Raw genomic sequence first — 14,022 nt, 5'->3', positions numbered from 1 at the left:
AAGCAGACCGGGCAGCTAAAATGACAACCGAGCTGAGTGGCACAAACTAGTACAATAAATTAGAATATCAATGAAAAGCTAATTTACTTCAGTATTTCTTTTTAAAAAGTACATTTAGTACACACACACGCATATAAAATGTGCATCCCTGTAAGTCGCGATGATTAAAGCTTATAACTTTTGACAATCAAAAATTTTCTTTATCTGAAAATTTTAATATCACATTAGAACAACTACAGTACGTCCATATACTGTGCAGTACATGTACTGGATTCTTAGTTGGGGTTCTTTTGTATGAACTACTGCTGAGATATTAAGAAAGCATGGGTTTGGTTTAGCAGCAACCTTCACCTCATCTAAATCATTGGATCCATGGTGTCTCGTCTTACTCTTAAGAATACCACGTAGATTCTCTACTGGTATTGGTAGTTTAGCAGTGTGGGCAGGTATCAAATCTGATTTGTTTCACAATCCTCTCAAGGTTGCAATTATCCATTTTGCTTGGGTATTCTTTTCCTTCCACTTAGCATTTCATTAATCTGCTCAGATATAGCCCACTACGAAAAACAAGCATTTTTGTATTGACCTATAGAGGCTTGCCCTCCTTGTGGAGGGTCTTAGTGACAACTGTTAAGTCAGTGGTCTTCCCCACAATGGTGTAGGCTATAAAGTAACATTTTGATATTAAAAATCTATTTCTATTGGCCTTTTGTAATATTCTGATATTCTGAGGAGCGTTTGAGCTTTTCATTAAATCTTAATCGTCAAGTTTCACTTTTTGAATTCAATTCCTGAACTTGATTAACATTAGGATGATATTCTGAGTTATTGCAGTATACCTACATTAAATGCCAAGAACAGTAAGTAAGAAGAGTCACCATATATTCCATACAATGCAAAAGACTTTAATAAATTTCAGAAGCTCACACATACATAAACAAAACATTTACATTTTTCTCCACACAGGCAAATAAAAATCAATTACAAAGATCATTTAAGGTGCATATTTTACTTCACATTAAATAAAAGTGAGGTTTCCTGTCTCCTTTCTCCAAATATATATTCATTTCCCCAATGATCAGGTAAATCTAATTATTACACAGTGCTAAAAAGCTGTGTGTAGTTTATACTGTGACTCCTACGCAGCAGTGAATACATTTGATACCATAATTGCAAGAACATATCTTCCTTAAATAATAACAGCCTGCCTCAGAGAGAGAGGCAACACACATAAAATTAAAAGCTTTAAAATAGGCATAGTCTGTACAACCATGACAAAGTAGGAGTGGGACGAGATCAGAAATGGCCTTCTGGTCCGTGCAGTAATTTGATTTACCTATTTACAGCCTCTCACACAGGGGGAAACAGCCTTTTGCTCCTGTCCTTTCTGTACATTTCTGAGTGAGTACACAGTCTATGTCTACATTAATGACTCTAATTCTATGGTCGTATGTATGTACTGAAGGCGCCTGTTCGGCCTTACCTAACAAATAAGTCTTTAGCTTTTCATTTAACAGGAATATTGAACATCGATGCAGCTAATCAATTACTTTGTTTACGGTGGAGGGTTTTCTACTCAGAACATTTTGTGATGATTTAGACATAAAGAAAAGGAAAAATTATGCTGGAACAAAAGCCAATAAGTATTGTTGATTTTGTTTTCTCGAAATTATATTTATTGCTGTTTTTAAAGAGAAGTCGTGGTTGCATTTCCATAATCAGGCGCACAAACTCACATTACCATCAGCTCACACAAAACCACTGCCCGAGGATTATTATTTTTCTTCTTCTTTTTTTTTAAACCATCTGGAGTCATTTAAATGTGGATCTCGTGGGTAAATCACTTCTGATTTAGGAGTAGAAAGCGACACACAAAAGGTTAGGCTTAGCACGCTTCAAATCTGCCCTACATAAACAGCTTTTGATTATGACCCGAGCAGTTAGTCCCTTGTGATTGTGGCTTAGCTCAAAGTATTAAACTTGTCCTACCATTTCTTACAGTGTAATAACAGCTTGGTCGATCTTTAGCACAGTTGTATTAAAAAAAGGGAATGCAGTTGTATTGTGGGGCCAAGTGTACTTCTGTTACATCAGCCTCACTTGTCGCTCAGTGGCATCAAAAGTGGAACAAAAACAGGCAAAAGGGTGAAATAACACAAGTGGGCTCAATCCTAATGTAAGCCTGCAGGTTGAAGGCCCTTGCAGCATAAATACATTTTAAGTCATAATTGATTTAAAAAAAAAACAACTAAAAAACATAGCAGGTAAGAAAATAAAATAGCCACTAGGCAATTTTCAAAAACAAGGCAAAGAAATGCAGTCGATAAATATAAACACCATCAACTTTGTGATAGATATACATACATACATATCAACATACTTTACACATACGGACTGTATTTAACAGCTATTGTACAGATCGGCTGAGTGAGTGAGACATTTTCAGGGGGGAAAGTTCAGGTCAAATCATTTTCACTCAAGAAGGGAAAATGTAGCATAGAACTCAATAAAGCATTGTAGCTTTCCAACAGACTCACAAGAAGAGCTTTGTCAAGTTTTAGAAAAGCATGTCTCCTTTTTTCTAAGACAGCCCACCCTCCCCCCTTTCCCGACTTCCAAATTCATCTTTGAAACTGAATTGAATGAAGAGGTGCAGTTTGAGGCTGTAGAGACAGTAAAGTACTTGTTTCACCTCTTCAGTTCTTCCTTCTTTGCCCTCTTTCCCTCTTTTCTCCCTTTTTTCCTCTCTTTAGGAAGTGGGAGCTAGAGATTGATTTTAATCCTGTGGGAGCGAGCTGTACCTGTGCCACAGAGTGTGCCATAGTGTGGTGGTTTCAGTGCCATCTCCTGAAATATAGAGAGACAGACAGATATAGGGAGATTGTAGTTACAATGTCAATGAGCTCCGAGCAACCTAAGCTGTAGCCTTATTGGTGAAAGGTTAAATTGAACACCGAGTAAGGAAAAAAAAAAAAACATCTCTGGAAAGAGAGTGGAGAAAAAGGAAACAGGCGTTCTTCAAGGTACTGCTGGCAATCAACTCATTATCATGTCAGGTTGCCTTGAAGAATGCCCCAGGTGTCACACGTTTGTGTATTTTCCTGTACTTATCAGAGCATGCAATCTTATCCAATTGTCACTCCCAATTTGTCTTTTTTGTCTCCCACCACACTAGTGCAGCACTCTCCTTTTCCCCTAAAACAAACATTTGATTCAATTTAGGCCCACTGTTTCGCTCGGACCCTTGCCAGTGGGTCCTCTGATATGTACAGAATATGACATTTCACTGTTACTCACAACATTATCAAACACATCTGCAAGTGTTTAAAAATGGGATAATCAGTTTGGCCTGCCAGTGCTTATATTAGGTAGACATAGTGATCATGGATGAAGTATTTCAAGAGAAAGGTATAAATAAAAAAGAGCAACCAAAAAAAAAAAATTAAGGACAACAAACATGGGCGATAATTATGGTAAGATTGACAATGCCACGGTTCTATTGTCTTATGGAGCTTACACAAAATGTTCAAACATGATTCAGGTGGTGGGTGGTGCACCTTTAGACTCTACACCATTACGTTTTGTGTTTCCCCTGACTGCAAATATATCCAAACAGCAGAATTTGTCTTTCTTGAAAACATAGGAAAGTGAGGTAGCTTTCTTTCAGCTCACCATGCAGTCCACAGCATGGAGAAAATGCATCTCTGTTATCACTATACATACAGCCTAATTCACAACCTTTCTATAGCACATATATAGTTTCTATAGTACATGTATAGTCAATAGTCATAACTGTAAAGTACTTTGACCTGCCATGTTGCTGAAATATCCAATTCAAATAAACTTAATTGATAGATTGATGTCATTAAAAGGATACTCTACCATTAAGAAGTCCATCTCCACGCCAATTTTTCAATATCCAAATATACCAAGTCGTATACATTTTCTTGCAGTTTTGGGTTTCAAAACTGCAAAAAACATATATTTCCAAATAATTTTCATAGTGTTGCTACAGTATATAATCTTCTTACAATGCCAGAGAGAGTGATGGAATGACCTGAGTTTAATCATTTTTCATGGAGCCCTTTACCCTTGATTTGCTACATACTGCAGGTCATCGCGATGAAAGAAGTTTTCTACCCCTTTATTTTGAAAATCTGACTGTTTGGGAATATTTTCAGGTGCAGAAACCAAGGATCGTCGAGGTTTGAAAACCAACTAACTGGAAAATGAGGAAATATTCATTGTGATGAAAAGTGAACAACTACTCAGACAGACCATGCTTTGGCTGAATTTAGCAACTAAACTCAAACTAAAGATATCCATTTACACTAAATCCAATTTTGGAAAGTATTAAGCCACCTACATTTTCACACGAGATATTTAAGTTTGCTTTCTTATTTGAACAGTCTCTGCATTGAATGTTTGACGCTGCTGTCTGAGTCAGTCCATCCAACCAGCCTTTTGTCATTCCAACAGGAAAATTTCCAGACAACTACCAGACCTAGGGAAGCACAGGAATGTGCTTTCAAAGCCATTACATAAAAGTCTGCGTATCATTTGTTCTTTCCATTTTTAACTGACAACCAAAAATCAAAAGATGAAAAAGTGATTGATTTTTTTTCAGTTACTTATTTTAGAATTGGGTACAGAAAAACAAGAAAGTTATTGTTTTTCATATTTTCAATTTTAGTCTTGAAACAAAAATTCTTAAAAAAACAATAACAAAAAAACGATTGTAGGGCTGAATTTGATTTCTATATGTTTCTCCTCTGGTTTACATGATCCAGAAAGTCTTCAGCATGTTGGTTAATTAGCTAAATAAATGTCCCTTCCTAAATAAAGTTTATTATTGTTATTGTAACATAAAATAGTGTAAAAATTAAGTAGCATAGCCATTAAAGTAGTGAAACACAAGGGAAAAGCAACCTATTGTGTTCTAAAAAATATATTTTAAAAGTCAAAAGTACTTTGAATGCAAAACTTTAAACATTATTCAGTAGGGAAAAAAATAATAAAGAGCAGCGGAAATTATTCTTAAGCACAGCTATTTTCCCCTCACAGTCTGTCAAACTAAGGTTCCCAGTGGGATTGTTTAAACACAACCCTCTCCTGCATGCAACCCCAGTCAAAACTTCTACCCTTACGATGGTCCCTTCTCTGACGGAATTACGCATTTAAAAGCAATGTTTGCAACATGAACTGTGAAATTCTGAATGTGAATTTAGTTTGTATATTGATCGATCCAGGCAAAACCCTCTCTTGTCCTGCATCTAACCAATGTCTTTTTTCTCTTTAAATCTTCAGATGCTCATTTCAAAGCATAGCAGAATATTCAACATTTCTGCATGTCATACCGGTGCTTAATAAGTCCATAATCAGACTAGTATGTGATCCCAGAACTGTCATGGTGTCAGTAGATAACCTGCACTTTTGCACGCAGAACAGTTTCCAGGTCACGTAAACACAAGCAGTGAAATATTAAAATCAAATCCGGTTTTTCCATTTCATATTTTTGATCAGAGACTAAAATTGTCAGTATGAGCAGGTTCAAAAACAAACAAAGAAAGTTTGGATTTATGGTTGTCAATTGAAAATGGAAATAAGAAATCACACACTGATTCACAAATGATATGCAAATGCAAAAACCTAAACGGTACCCCATCAGCTGATCAGGCGGATTTATACAGCTGGCAGCATCGACCAAAATAAATTTAGCAAAGTAGCATGAATGCTTGGCTTAGAAAGGGGTGAAAAATCTAACAGCTGTATTTTGTGAAAGTGGAGATGTTTAATATCCTCTAATACAGTGTTGAATCCTGCATATTTGAACATTTTCAGTTAGACTTGAGGGTCTGTCTGTTAGCTTTCCAGCTCTGAAAATGTTTCAGTTTTCTAAATATGGCATCTTCACAGAAGATCACTTCAACTAATCCACACTGTCCCTTAAGGGCAACTGTTTCAAAACTAGTCTGCTTTAGATATTTTAATTACTATATCAATCAATATGTTAGGTCATTTATATGTTTTTAATTTAATTATTTTATCAGTAGCAGCGATAAATTTTGTTTTTATTTCAAATAAAATTATTTTGTTTCCTCAAGGTGATCATACTGTAAGAATCTGATCCCAATCCATGAATAGATAACAGGACGCAAACAAATCATATAGTAGTTCTCTAGGATGTTAACATAAAATTCATTATTCCATTGCCTTTCAATTGTATTATCCAAAGACAATCGAAAAATGCAACAGAGAAAGACAGGTAAAACAAGATGAGTATTGCTATAAAAACATTTTTATTAAAGTAATTTGAGAATATGGACTATGCAACAACAAAATCTTCTTTGGAGATTTGTCACTAGACGTTAGATTTAAGAAACAGCAACCCTTCAACAAACGCATTCATTAACCCTTTTCCTTTCGTATTTTAAGTGTGCTTTTTGAAACCACTAAAACAGGGTGAAAGTAATTTGATCTGCCCTCGCTAAAGCACATGCTCTAACAAGAGCTCCTCATCGCTGAAGTCAGATTGACCTCTAATATCAAAGGGGGTAAAGGTTAAAAGAAAATGATGAGACTGTGAGAAGAAGGGAGGGAAGGCAGAGGCTGGCATTTGCAAATACAGCTCTCGCTGTATAATGAAGCCATATGGTGGCACAAATCTGTAGTCTCTGAAGTATTTTTACAAGCTTTCCTTATTATCAGCTACATCTGTAAGTCCCTGAAAACATTTTAGTGACCTTCAACCATAATTATCTCCTGTGTTCCCTCCTGATTGTTATTCCATGGGTGAGTTTTTTTTTCTTGTCAATGCATTATTATTTTTTCTCTGGCTTTTCAGTGTGAAGTCACTAAAGCGTTGTCTGTCACTTTGATAAAGCAAAAGGAAGAAACTTAACAACCTGCCTATGATCTCTGCCTTTGGAGCTCTGGCATGACGTCGCGCTGATGAGAGATAGAACTTAAAGAACAAATGCTGCTTTTTGTTTTAAGAACTGCACTTGAAATCATTTTGACAAATACCAGAGTGCTCACTTATTCTTTTTGTTTCATCTGATAAAAGGAGAAAGTCACACCTTTTGAAGAAATGGCCCGGATTCAAGTATTTGTTTCTAGTCTTGCAAAATGGAGTTTTCTTCGAAGATGCATGGAGATTAAATCAAAGTGAGATGAAAATGTAATTGGGTCCTACCAAACCAGGGCTGCTGGTCATCTACCTCACATCTCTTGAGCACAAATTGCCCAAGGATAGTTTGTGGCATCCCTGATAATCTTAAAGGATGCCTGCCTTTTTTTCCCTCATCCTTATCAGCCTTATTCACAAACCAATTACAGTGATTTTAATCATACTGTATTACAAGTGATTAACCCTTTAGTGCATGTAATTAACCTTTGCAGCCACTGATTCTCATTGGGCATAGCTCCATGCTATTTTTTTTCTGTGACACAGGCTTTAAATAAGCACACTTTAAACTTGTGGGAAATGTAACATCTAAAGTGGGAGGAACTGCATGATAGTTGCTTAAGGGGACACAAAAATTAGAGACTGTGTGTTGTCATTGCAACCCCGTTAGAGATGGCTGCTGGAAAGCAGAACCCCTGAGAACACTTTTTTTCTGATATATTATTCAATTGCTGGGACCCCTGTGACACCGAAATATGAAAAGATTGTAAACATGAAACCCATCTTCAGAAAGTCGAGAAAATAAATACCTTAGAAATAATGAGATATAAACATAGCCTGAAGATTTGGAAGAATGTTTACTAATCAAATATTCATGGGTTTTAAATTATCTGCTCAAAAATACTCCACTCTGATCAGCAACACAAGTGAAAATCAATTTAAATCTGTGATGAGTAAAATACATCAGGGATAATAATAATTTTGAATTGTTAGACACACACTGAATATTTCTGCATATTCTCTGGCAGTCATTACAAGTAAGAAGGGAAAATCATTCTGACAAGTTGTCAGTTTGTCATATAAACACATTATGGATTTAATCTTCAGCACCAGGGGCATGTAGTAAGCTTATGCATGATGTGGTGTGGCAGGGCATAGCTTTTGACTGAGGTTTCAAATAAAAGGTGTAAGAAGGGAAAAGACTATCAGCTCTGTGTGGGTGTCTTCATAAATTAGCCTAAGCACTACAGTTTACAGGATCAACAGTCATTTACAACGGCACTATGAAGAATTTTAAAGCTCGCTACTTGTCACACATAATATGCTGCGAGGCAAAAAAAAGAGAGGCATAACACAACCAGAAATGAGGAAAACAATAAGGAAAATGATGGTGTGGACACAGACAAAAGATAGCACCTAATGGGAAAAAAAGCATCAAACAATATTGATGCAACATCATGAAATTGACCCAGAAATATATGAGTGATCAAAACTGCAACAGAAACAAAAGCCACTGAAACCAAGTCATGATCAAATTGGTAAAAAGCAAAATATAAGAAAAGAGTTGAAAAAAAAACATCTAAGTTGATTGAATATTTTAGACTGAAGTAAAACTAAATGAAGCGTCATGCCAGTGGGAATAAATTACTTCTCTGTGCTCAAGCTAGTCAACCTTGTGTAATTAAAATATGCTGCTGATGCCAGGTCAAATACTTAGTCATTAGAGACACAACAATGGCTTTCTTCGATGTCATGTCAAACGCACACTAAAACACATCAAAGTGGCAAGACAGCTTTGACAAGATTAGTCATCGTCCAAATCATACAATTTAAGGAATGCAAAGAATGTGTATCTGCATATGCCATTTATAAAAATAATTGGGGTCATTAAAGTGGAACATTTATGGGCTTAATGCAAAGTTGTCCAGGCAGGCATTTTATGGACTATTGCACCCTTGGTGTTTAAGTATATTGGTCCCCAGGCTCTGCATCACCTTGATCTCCATGACCCCCTCCCCTGTCCCAAGAAGTACTCAGTCTTCCAAACAGCACTGGGCTTGTGCTGTCAGGGCTGACTAAGGCCACCTCTCCTCATGTCTGATTTACATTTATTTCCCCTGCCAGTTGTTATTTATTGGGGCACTTCGCATTTGGCACATATCTTTTAGGGAATCATAAGCCCTTTGCTGTACCTTGGTATTCAAATGAGCCTCACTTGCACAAATCCTCACTGGCGCATTTAAGACACATACTATTTTAAGGACAGACACCACAAAACAGTGAGGTCATTTGTCAAGCCTCACACACACACACACACACACACACACACACACACACACACACGCATGCACACGCACACAAGTTCTTTTTTTTTGTTCTGAGCTATTACTTTCACACTTTATGGCTGAATGAATACCTGATAAAATAAGGACCCTTTGACACATTTTACATGCATTGTTAAACATATCAGCCAGATATACACAGCTTAATTCGCCCTTGACCTCAAATGCAACAGAGAGTTCAATCACTGTTTCCTATCCTCCAGGCCTCTAAATCACGCTTTATGCCACTAACTACGCACAGTCAAGGTAAATAATAAAAAAAAAATGTTATTACCAAAGTCTTTGACAATTGATTTAACCTGCATTTTTTAGGATGCAAAAACAGTATAAAACAAGGTTTGGGCTATTAGTTTGATAAATTATGTCTTATTTCCATTTTGTGACCACACTTTTAGGTGCAAATGGCGTTTATGTAGACATGGTCATGGTTTGTGTGAGAAAACCCCTTGGCTTCATGCTTCCTCCCTCCCCCTTTTACATCAACTACCAAGGAAAAGCATGGGGCGTGTGAGTGGAGACTAGTGTGGGTGGGTTTAAAAAAGAATTCATGAATTACCTGCCGGGTGGCGATTTGCCCTGCAGCCTTGAATCCCCCCTGACAGCCGCACTCTGAGACACTGTATGGGTCGGAGCTAGTCGATGAACACTTGGAGAGTGAGTCGCAGCCCACCACAAAAGTATTGTCCAAGGGGAGCTCCTGGATCACGTGATGTTTCTTAGGGGCCACAGGAGTTTCTGGTTTGATTTGAAATGTGGGCTGAGGGGATGCAGATTTATAATGCTTGGCTAAGTCTGGGCTGTCAGGTTTGAAGGTTGTAGGCGTGGTCGCCCAATTGTACTTTCCCATGGTCTGCTCCTCAAGCTCTACAGGAAGATCCAGGGTGCCATTAACATGCTCATGTGTGGGGTCTTCAGGCTTGGATTCATCTATGGTCACAAAGTTTAGGAGAAGGCTCTTAGGAGATCGCTTCTTTCTCTTCTTCTTCTTCTTGATTTGACGGTTCTCTTGGTTGGGTGACACCCACTCCCCACTCTGCTTGCCTTTCTGAACTACTTTATGTCTAGGTGTCTGCCGGCAGCGCACCAAGGCGGTGACAAATATCACCAAAATAACAGTCATGGTTCCTGCTATGATCGCTATAACAACAATTACATATCCATTGGCTTGAGGCGTTATCTCATTGTCCCCTATATTACGATCCAATGGTGTTTCCATACTTTTTCGTAGCTGCTCTTGGATAAAGGTAGAATTTGACACAGTGTCATTGACAAACAAGTGTACAAGTGCAATAGCATGTAATGACTCAGGTTGGCCTAAATCTTTGACCTTGACCACCAGTCTATGCAGTCCCTGATCAGCTAGTACAATTTTCTCCTGCAGCGTTATGTTACCCGTTGTTTTGTCGATGGAAAAGAGACCTCGAGGGGAGACCCTAGATGTGATGATGATGTTGCTGATGATACTGTACTGCAACTCAGCGTTCATACCTGTGTCATTGTCAATGGCAAACACTCTGGTCACCACAGAACCTGGGGAGGTAGTGGTTCGTACCAGGTCATATGAATAATTGGAGGAAGGGATAACAAACACAGGGCGATTGTCATTCACATCGACAACATTAATTGTGACCTTGGCATAGGAGGAACTTGGAGGCTGTCCTCCATCAACTGCTTTGACCATGAAGGTATATGAGCTTTGCTGCTCCCTGTCAAAGGTGATATTTGGTTTGATCACACCAGTTTGAGGGTCAATGATGAAACTGTCTTTGCCGTTCAAAATAGACAAGGTGATAACAGCATTATCTCCAGCATCTGTATCTGTCACTGTGATCAAGCCCACTGTCCCATAAAGCGGCAGGTTCTCAGGCACATAGAAGTTGTACTCAGGGTGAGTGAAAGCTGGGCTGTTGTCATTGAGGTCCTGAACAATTAGCCTAACAGTGACATTACTCTGTAAGGGTGCTGAGCCATTGTCTCTTGCTATGACAGTGAATGAGTACCTCTCTTGCTTCTCTCTGTCCAGTCGTTTCCCAACAGAGAGAATTCCTGATCGCCTGTCTATGTTAAACCCATCCGGTGCATCAGGGCCAAGAGTATAAATTATCTCAGCATTGTGTCCGCTATCTGCATCAGTGGCACTGATTTTTATTAACTGCATTAAGGGGTCATTGTTCTCTGGTATTGACAGTTGAAATTCAGGCTGAGGGAAAATGGGTGCATTGTCATTCTCATCCTTGATTTTAATTAAGACCATAGCAGAAGTGTTCAAAGGAGGCGTTCCTCTGTCCGAGGCCACTATCTTAATAGCATATTCACGAGTGGTTTCATAATCTAGAGGGGCAGCTGTCTCCAGTAAGAACTGATCATTAAAGACAGGCTTAAGCCGGAAAGGAACATCATGGTCAGTGTAGCAAGCCACTTTGCCATACAGATCGGCATCCTTGTCAGTAACAGTAATAAGGGCTATTTTGGTGTTGAGAGGAGCATTCTCAGACAGTAGAACAGTCCCATTTACCAGGTTGATAATGTAACGAGTGTCTATGGAAGGAACATTGTCATTAACATCTGTGACATTGACAATCACTGTGGCTCTTGATGGGGTTGAGCTGCCATCACTTGCGAGAACAATGAGTTTATGAACAGGAGTAACCTCCCGGTCTAGAGGTTGCTTTACAGTAATCAGTCCAGTAGAGCTATTGATGGCAAAATGACGCTTTGTTGAGGAGGAGATCTGGTTGCTGAATGAAAAATGGACTTGTGCATTGGAACCCAGGTCTGCATCTGTGGCGTGAAGCTGAGCCACAGAAGTCCCCATCGGAGCATTTTCTGGAACAGAGACTTCCAACTCACTGTCCCTGAAGATAGGACGATTGTCGTTGACATCAGAAATGGTAACCTGGAGAATGGCAGTGCTAGATTTAGGGGGGTTGCCACCATCTTCTACCTTGATCTTCATCACAAAGGTGTCCTTTTGCTCCCGATCAAGATTCTGCTGAACAATGAGTTGTGGCCACTTGTCACCTTCAGGGGTCTCAATGATGTCTAAGCCAAACTCATTGACACTCTGAAAAGAGAAAATATCTGTGGTTAATACTGATGCTACACATGACAATGTGAGTATATTCTTTAAGGGAACAAATTCAAAACTCTAGTCTAAAAAATTGGCTGGTAACCAGAATAGGCCAATTTTCAGCTTGACCATCAGGTCAGAAACTCAGAATTACAGTCTTTCCAATTAAATGAGAAAGTAAAATGCAGATGCTAACAGGTCACACAAACAAAAACACTTATCAATCGTGGAAGTTGTTACCGTAAGAAGAATCCTTAAAGGCTGCCAATGATTATTAGTTTTGGTTTAATAAAAAATATTGTTTGCCAATATGTGCACACATTTGGTAAACAGCTCCTGAGTTTGTTTAGATCATTACATGTCATTGTTTATTTTTGTCGAGACTTAAAGAACTGGGAGAAATTTTCTTTGGTGGATTTGTGTCGGCTGTTTTTTGAAAAAGATTAAACAATATTTTATCCTTGTACCTTTCTGCTTGGTTCCTGATACTTTTCAATAATTAATGAAATACTCTCTACTGGAATCAAAGCAATCAAACCCTTCTTTCAACTGTTCATAAGCTGTATCCACTGGATTTTTAATGATGTATATTTGGTGATACATCTTTGAGGATGGAAGGTCTCCTTGTCATCCCCCTGATCTTTACCTCCCTCCACAAATTCTCTAACACATTCAAGTTGGGACTATGGTTAGACCACTCCAAATGCTAGTATTACATTCAGGCCGTTGAATGAAGAAACATGTTGGTAATATTAAGGGTTTACTTTAAAATTTGATCTAGCAGAGACATGGATGGTTTTGGACTTAACTGTCTATCAAAATGTAAGAAAAGCATATTTTCTCGCTGTTAATAATTACATTTGTAGTGATATAGAAATAATTACTTAAAATTCTAAGACATTTCTCCACTCTGCCTGGATAAGTAGAATCCATACAAATGTGCTAGAATAGTGCTCAAAAACTGATTCCATATTGTGATTTATTGCTTTGAAAGATCAAAACGAAGCTAATTAATCTGCTTGAAATGTGGCAAATCTTTGAAATGAATCAAGTATGTTCATCCTCTCTACATAACTACAGCTCGAATGGATCCATTTACTTCTTTAGCCTTCACATTTTTTGCCTTCCCCAAAATGAGATTTCACTTTATCCTCCTATCATGTGTCATGTTAGAATGGAGCAGGGAACCTGGCACCATTTTCAGCTTCATTATCAGAGGGAAAAAGATTGAGGGAAAAGAGACACACCAATAAACTTATATTTGGGTACAATGCAAGATGGGATCACCTTAAATTAAAAAGAGCAGAATGGAAAAATCCTACATATTAGAGAGGCTTTTTGCTCAAGAGGAGCTACATCTACGCAAAGGTACAGCTGGAAGAAAATGAAAACAAATGCATGAGTAATCCACATGAGAAACCAGATGAACTGGCAGTAGTTGTTAAGAGTAAATGCCTTCCTAATGTTTAAAGTAAAATGTGTATGGTATAGACCCATAAATCAGAAGGAGGTGGAAAGGAATAAAGCAGGTAAAAGACAGAAAGAAGGGATACAAAAAGAGGAGAAAAGGAGAGCAGGGGGAGGAAATAAGAAGATCAAGCCTATGAATGAGCTGCATGCACATTATGAAACAAAGAAGCCCTTTGAAGCTCTCTCAGTCAGAAGCAGTTTCATGGTAAAACAAGAAAAAGCATCCTCTTTAA

At 38.1% G+C, this 14,022-nt stretch overlaps 1 protein-coding gene across 5 annotated transcripts in view; it reads right to left on the bottom strand.

Moving 5' to 3' along the window:
- Positions 1–14,022, bottom strand: part of pcdh11 (protocadherin 11) — a 167,784-nt gene that overhangs the window by 139,862 nt on the left and 13,900 nt on the right. For 4 of the 5 annotated variants that reach the window (XM_028009165.1, XM_028009166.1, XM_028009167.1 and 1 more), the window contains exon 3: positions 9,806–12,313. In XM_028009165.1, the coding sequence (XP_027864966.1) occupies positions 9,806–12,313 (2,508 nt within the window). Of the gene's footprint in view, positions 1–884; positions 2,848–9,805; positions 12,314–14,022 lie in introns of those variants that run through there. The other variant, XM_028009169.1, reaches the window with a different exon arrangement.

Source organism: Xiphophorus couchianus, chromosome 23 (genome assembly GCF_001444195.1).
Source record: "Xiphophorus couchianus chromosome 23, X_couchianus-1.0, whole genome shotgun sequence".
Lineage (NCBI taxonomy): Eukaryota > Metazoa > Chordata > Actinopteri > Cyprinodontiformes > Poeciliidae > Xiphophorus > Xiphophorus couchianus.
Note: the sequence above shows the minus strand (reverse complement) of the source record. Positions and strands in the feature narration are given on the sequence as shown.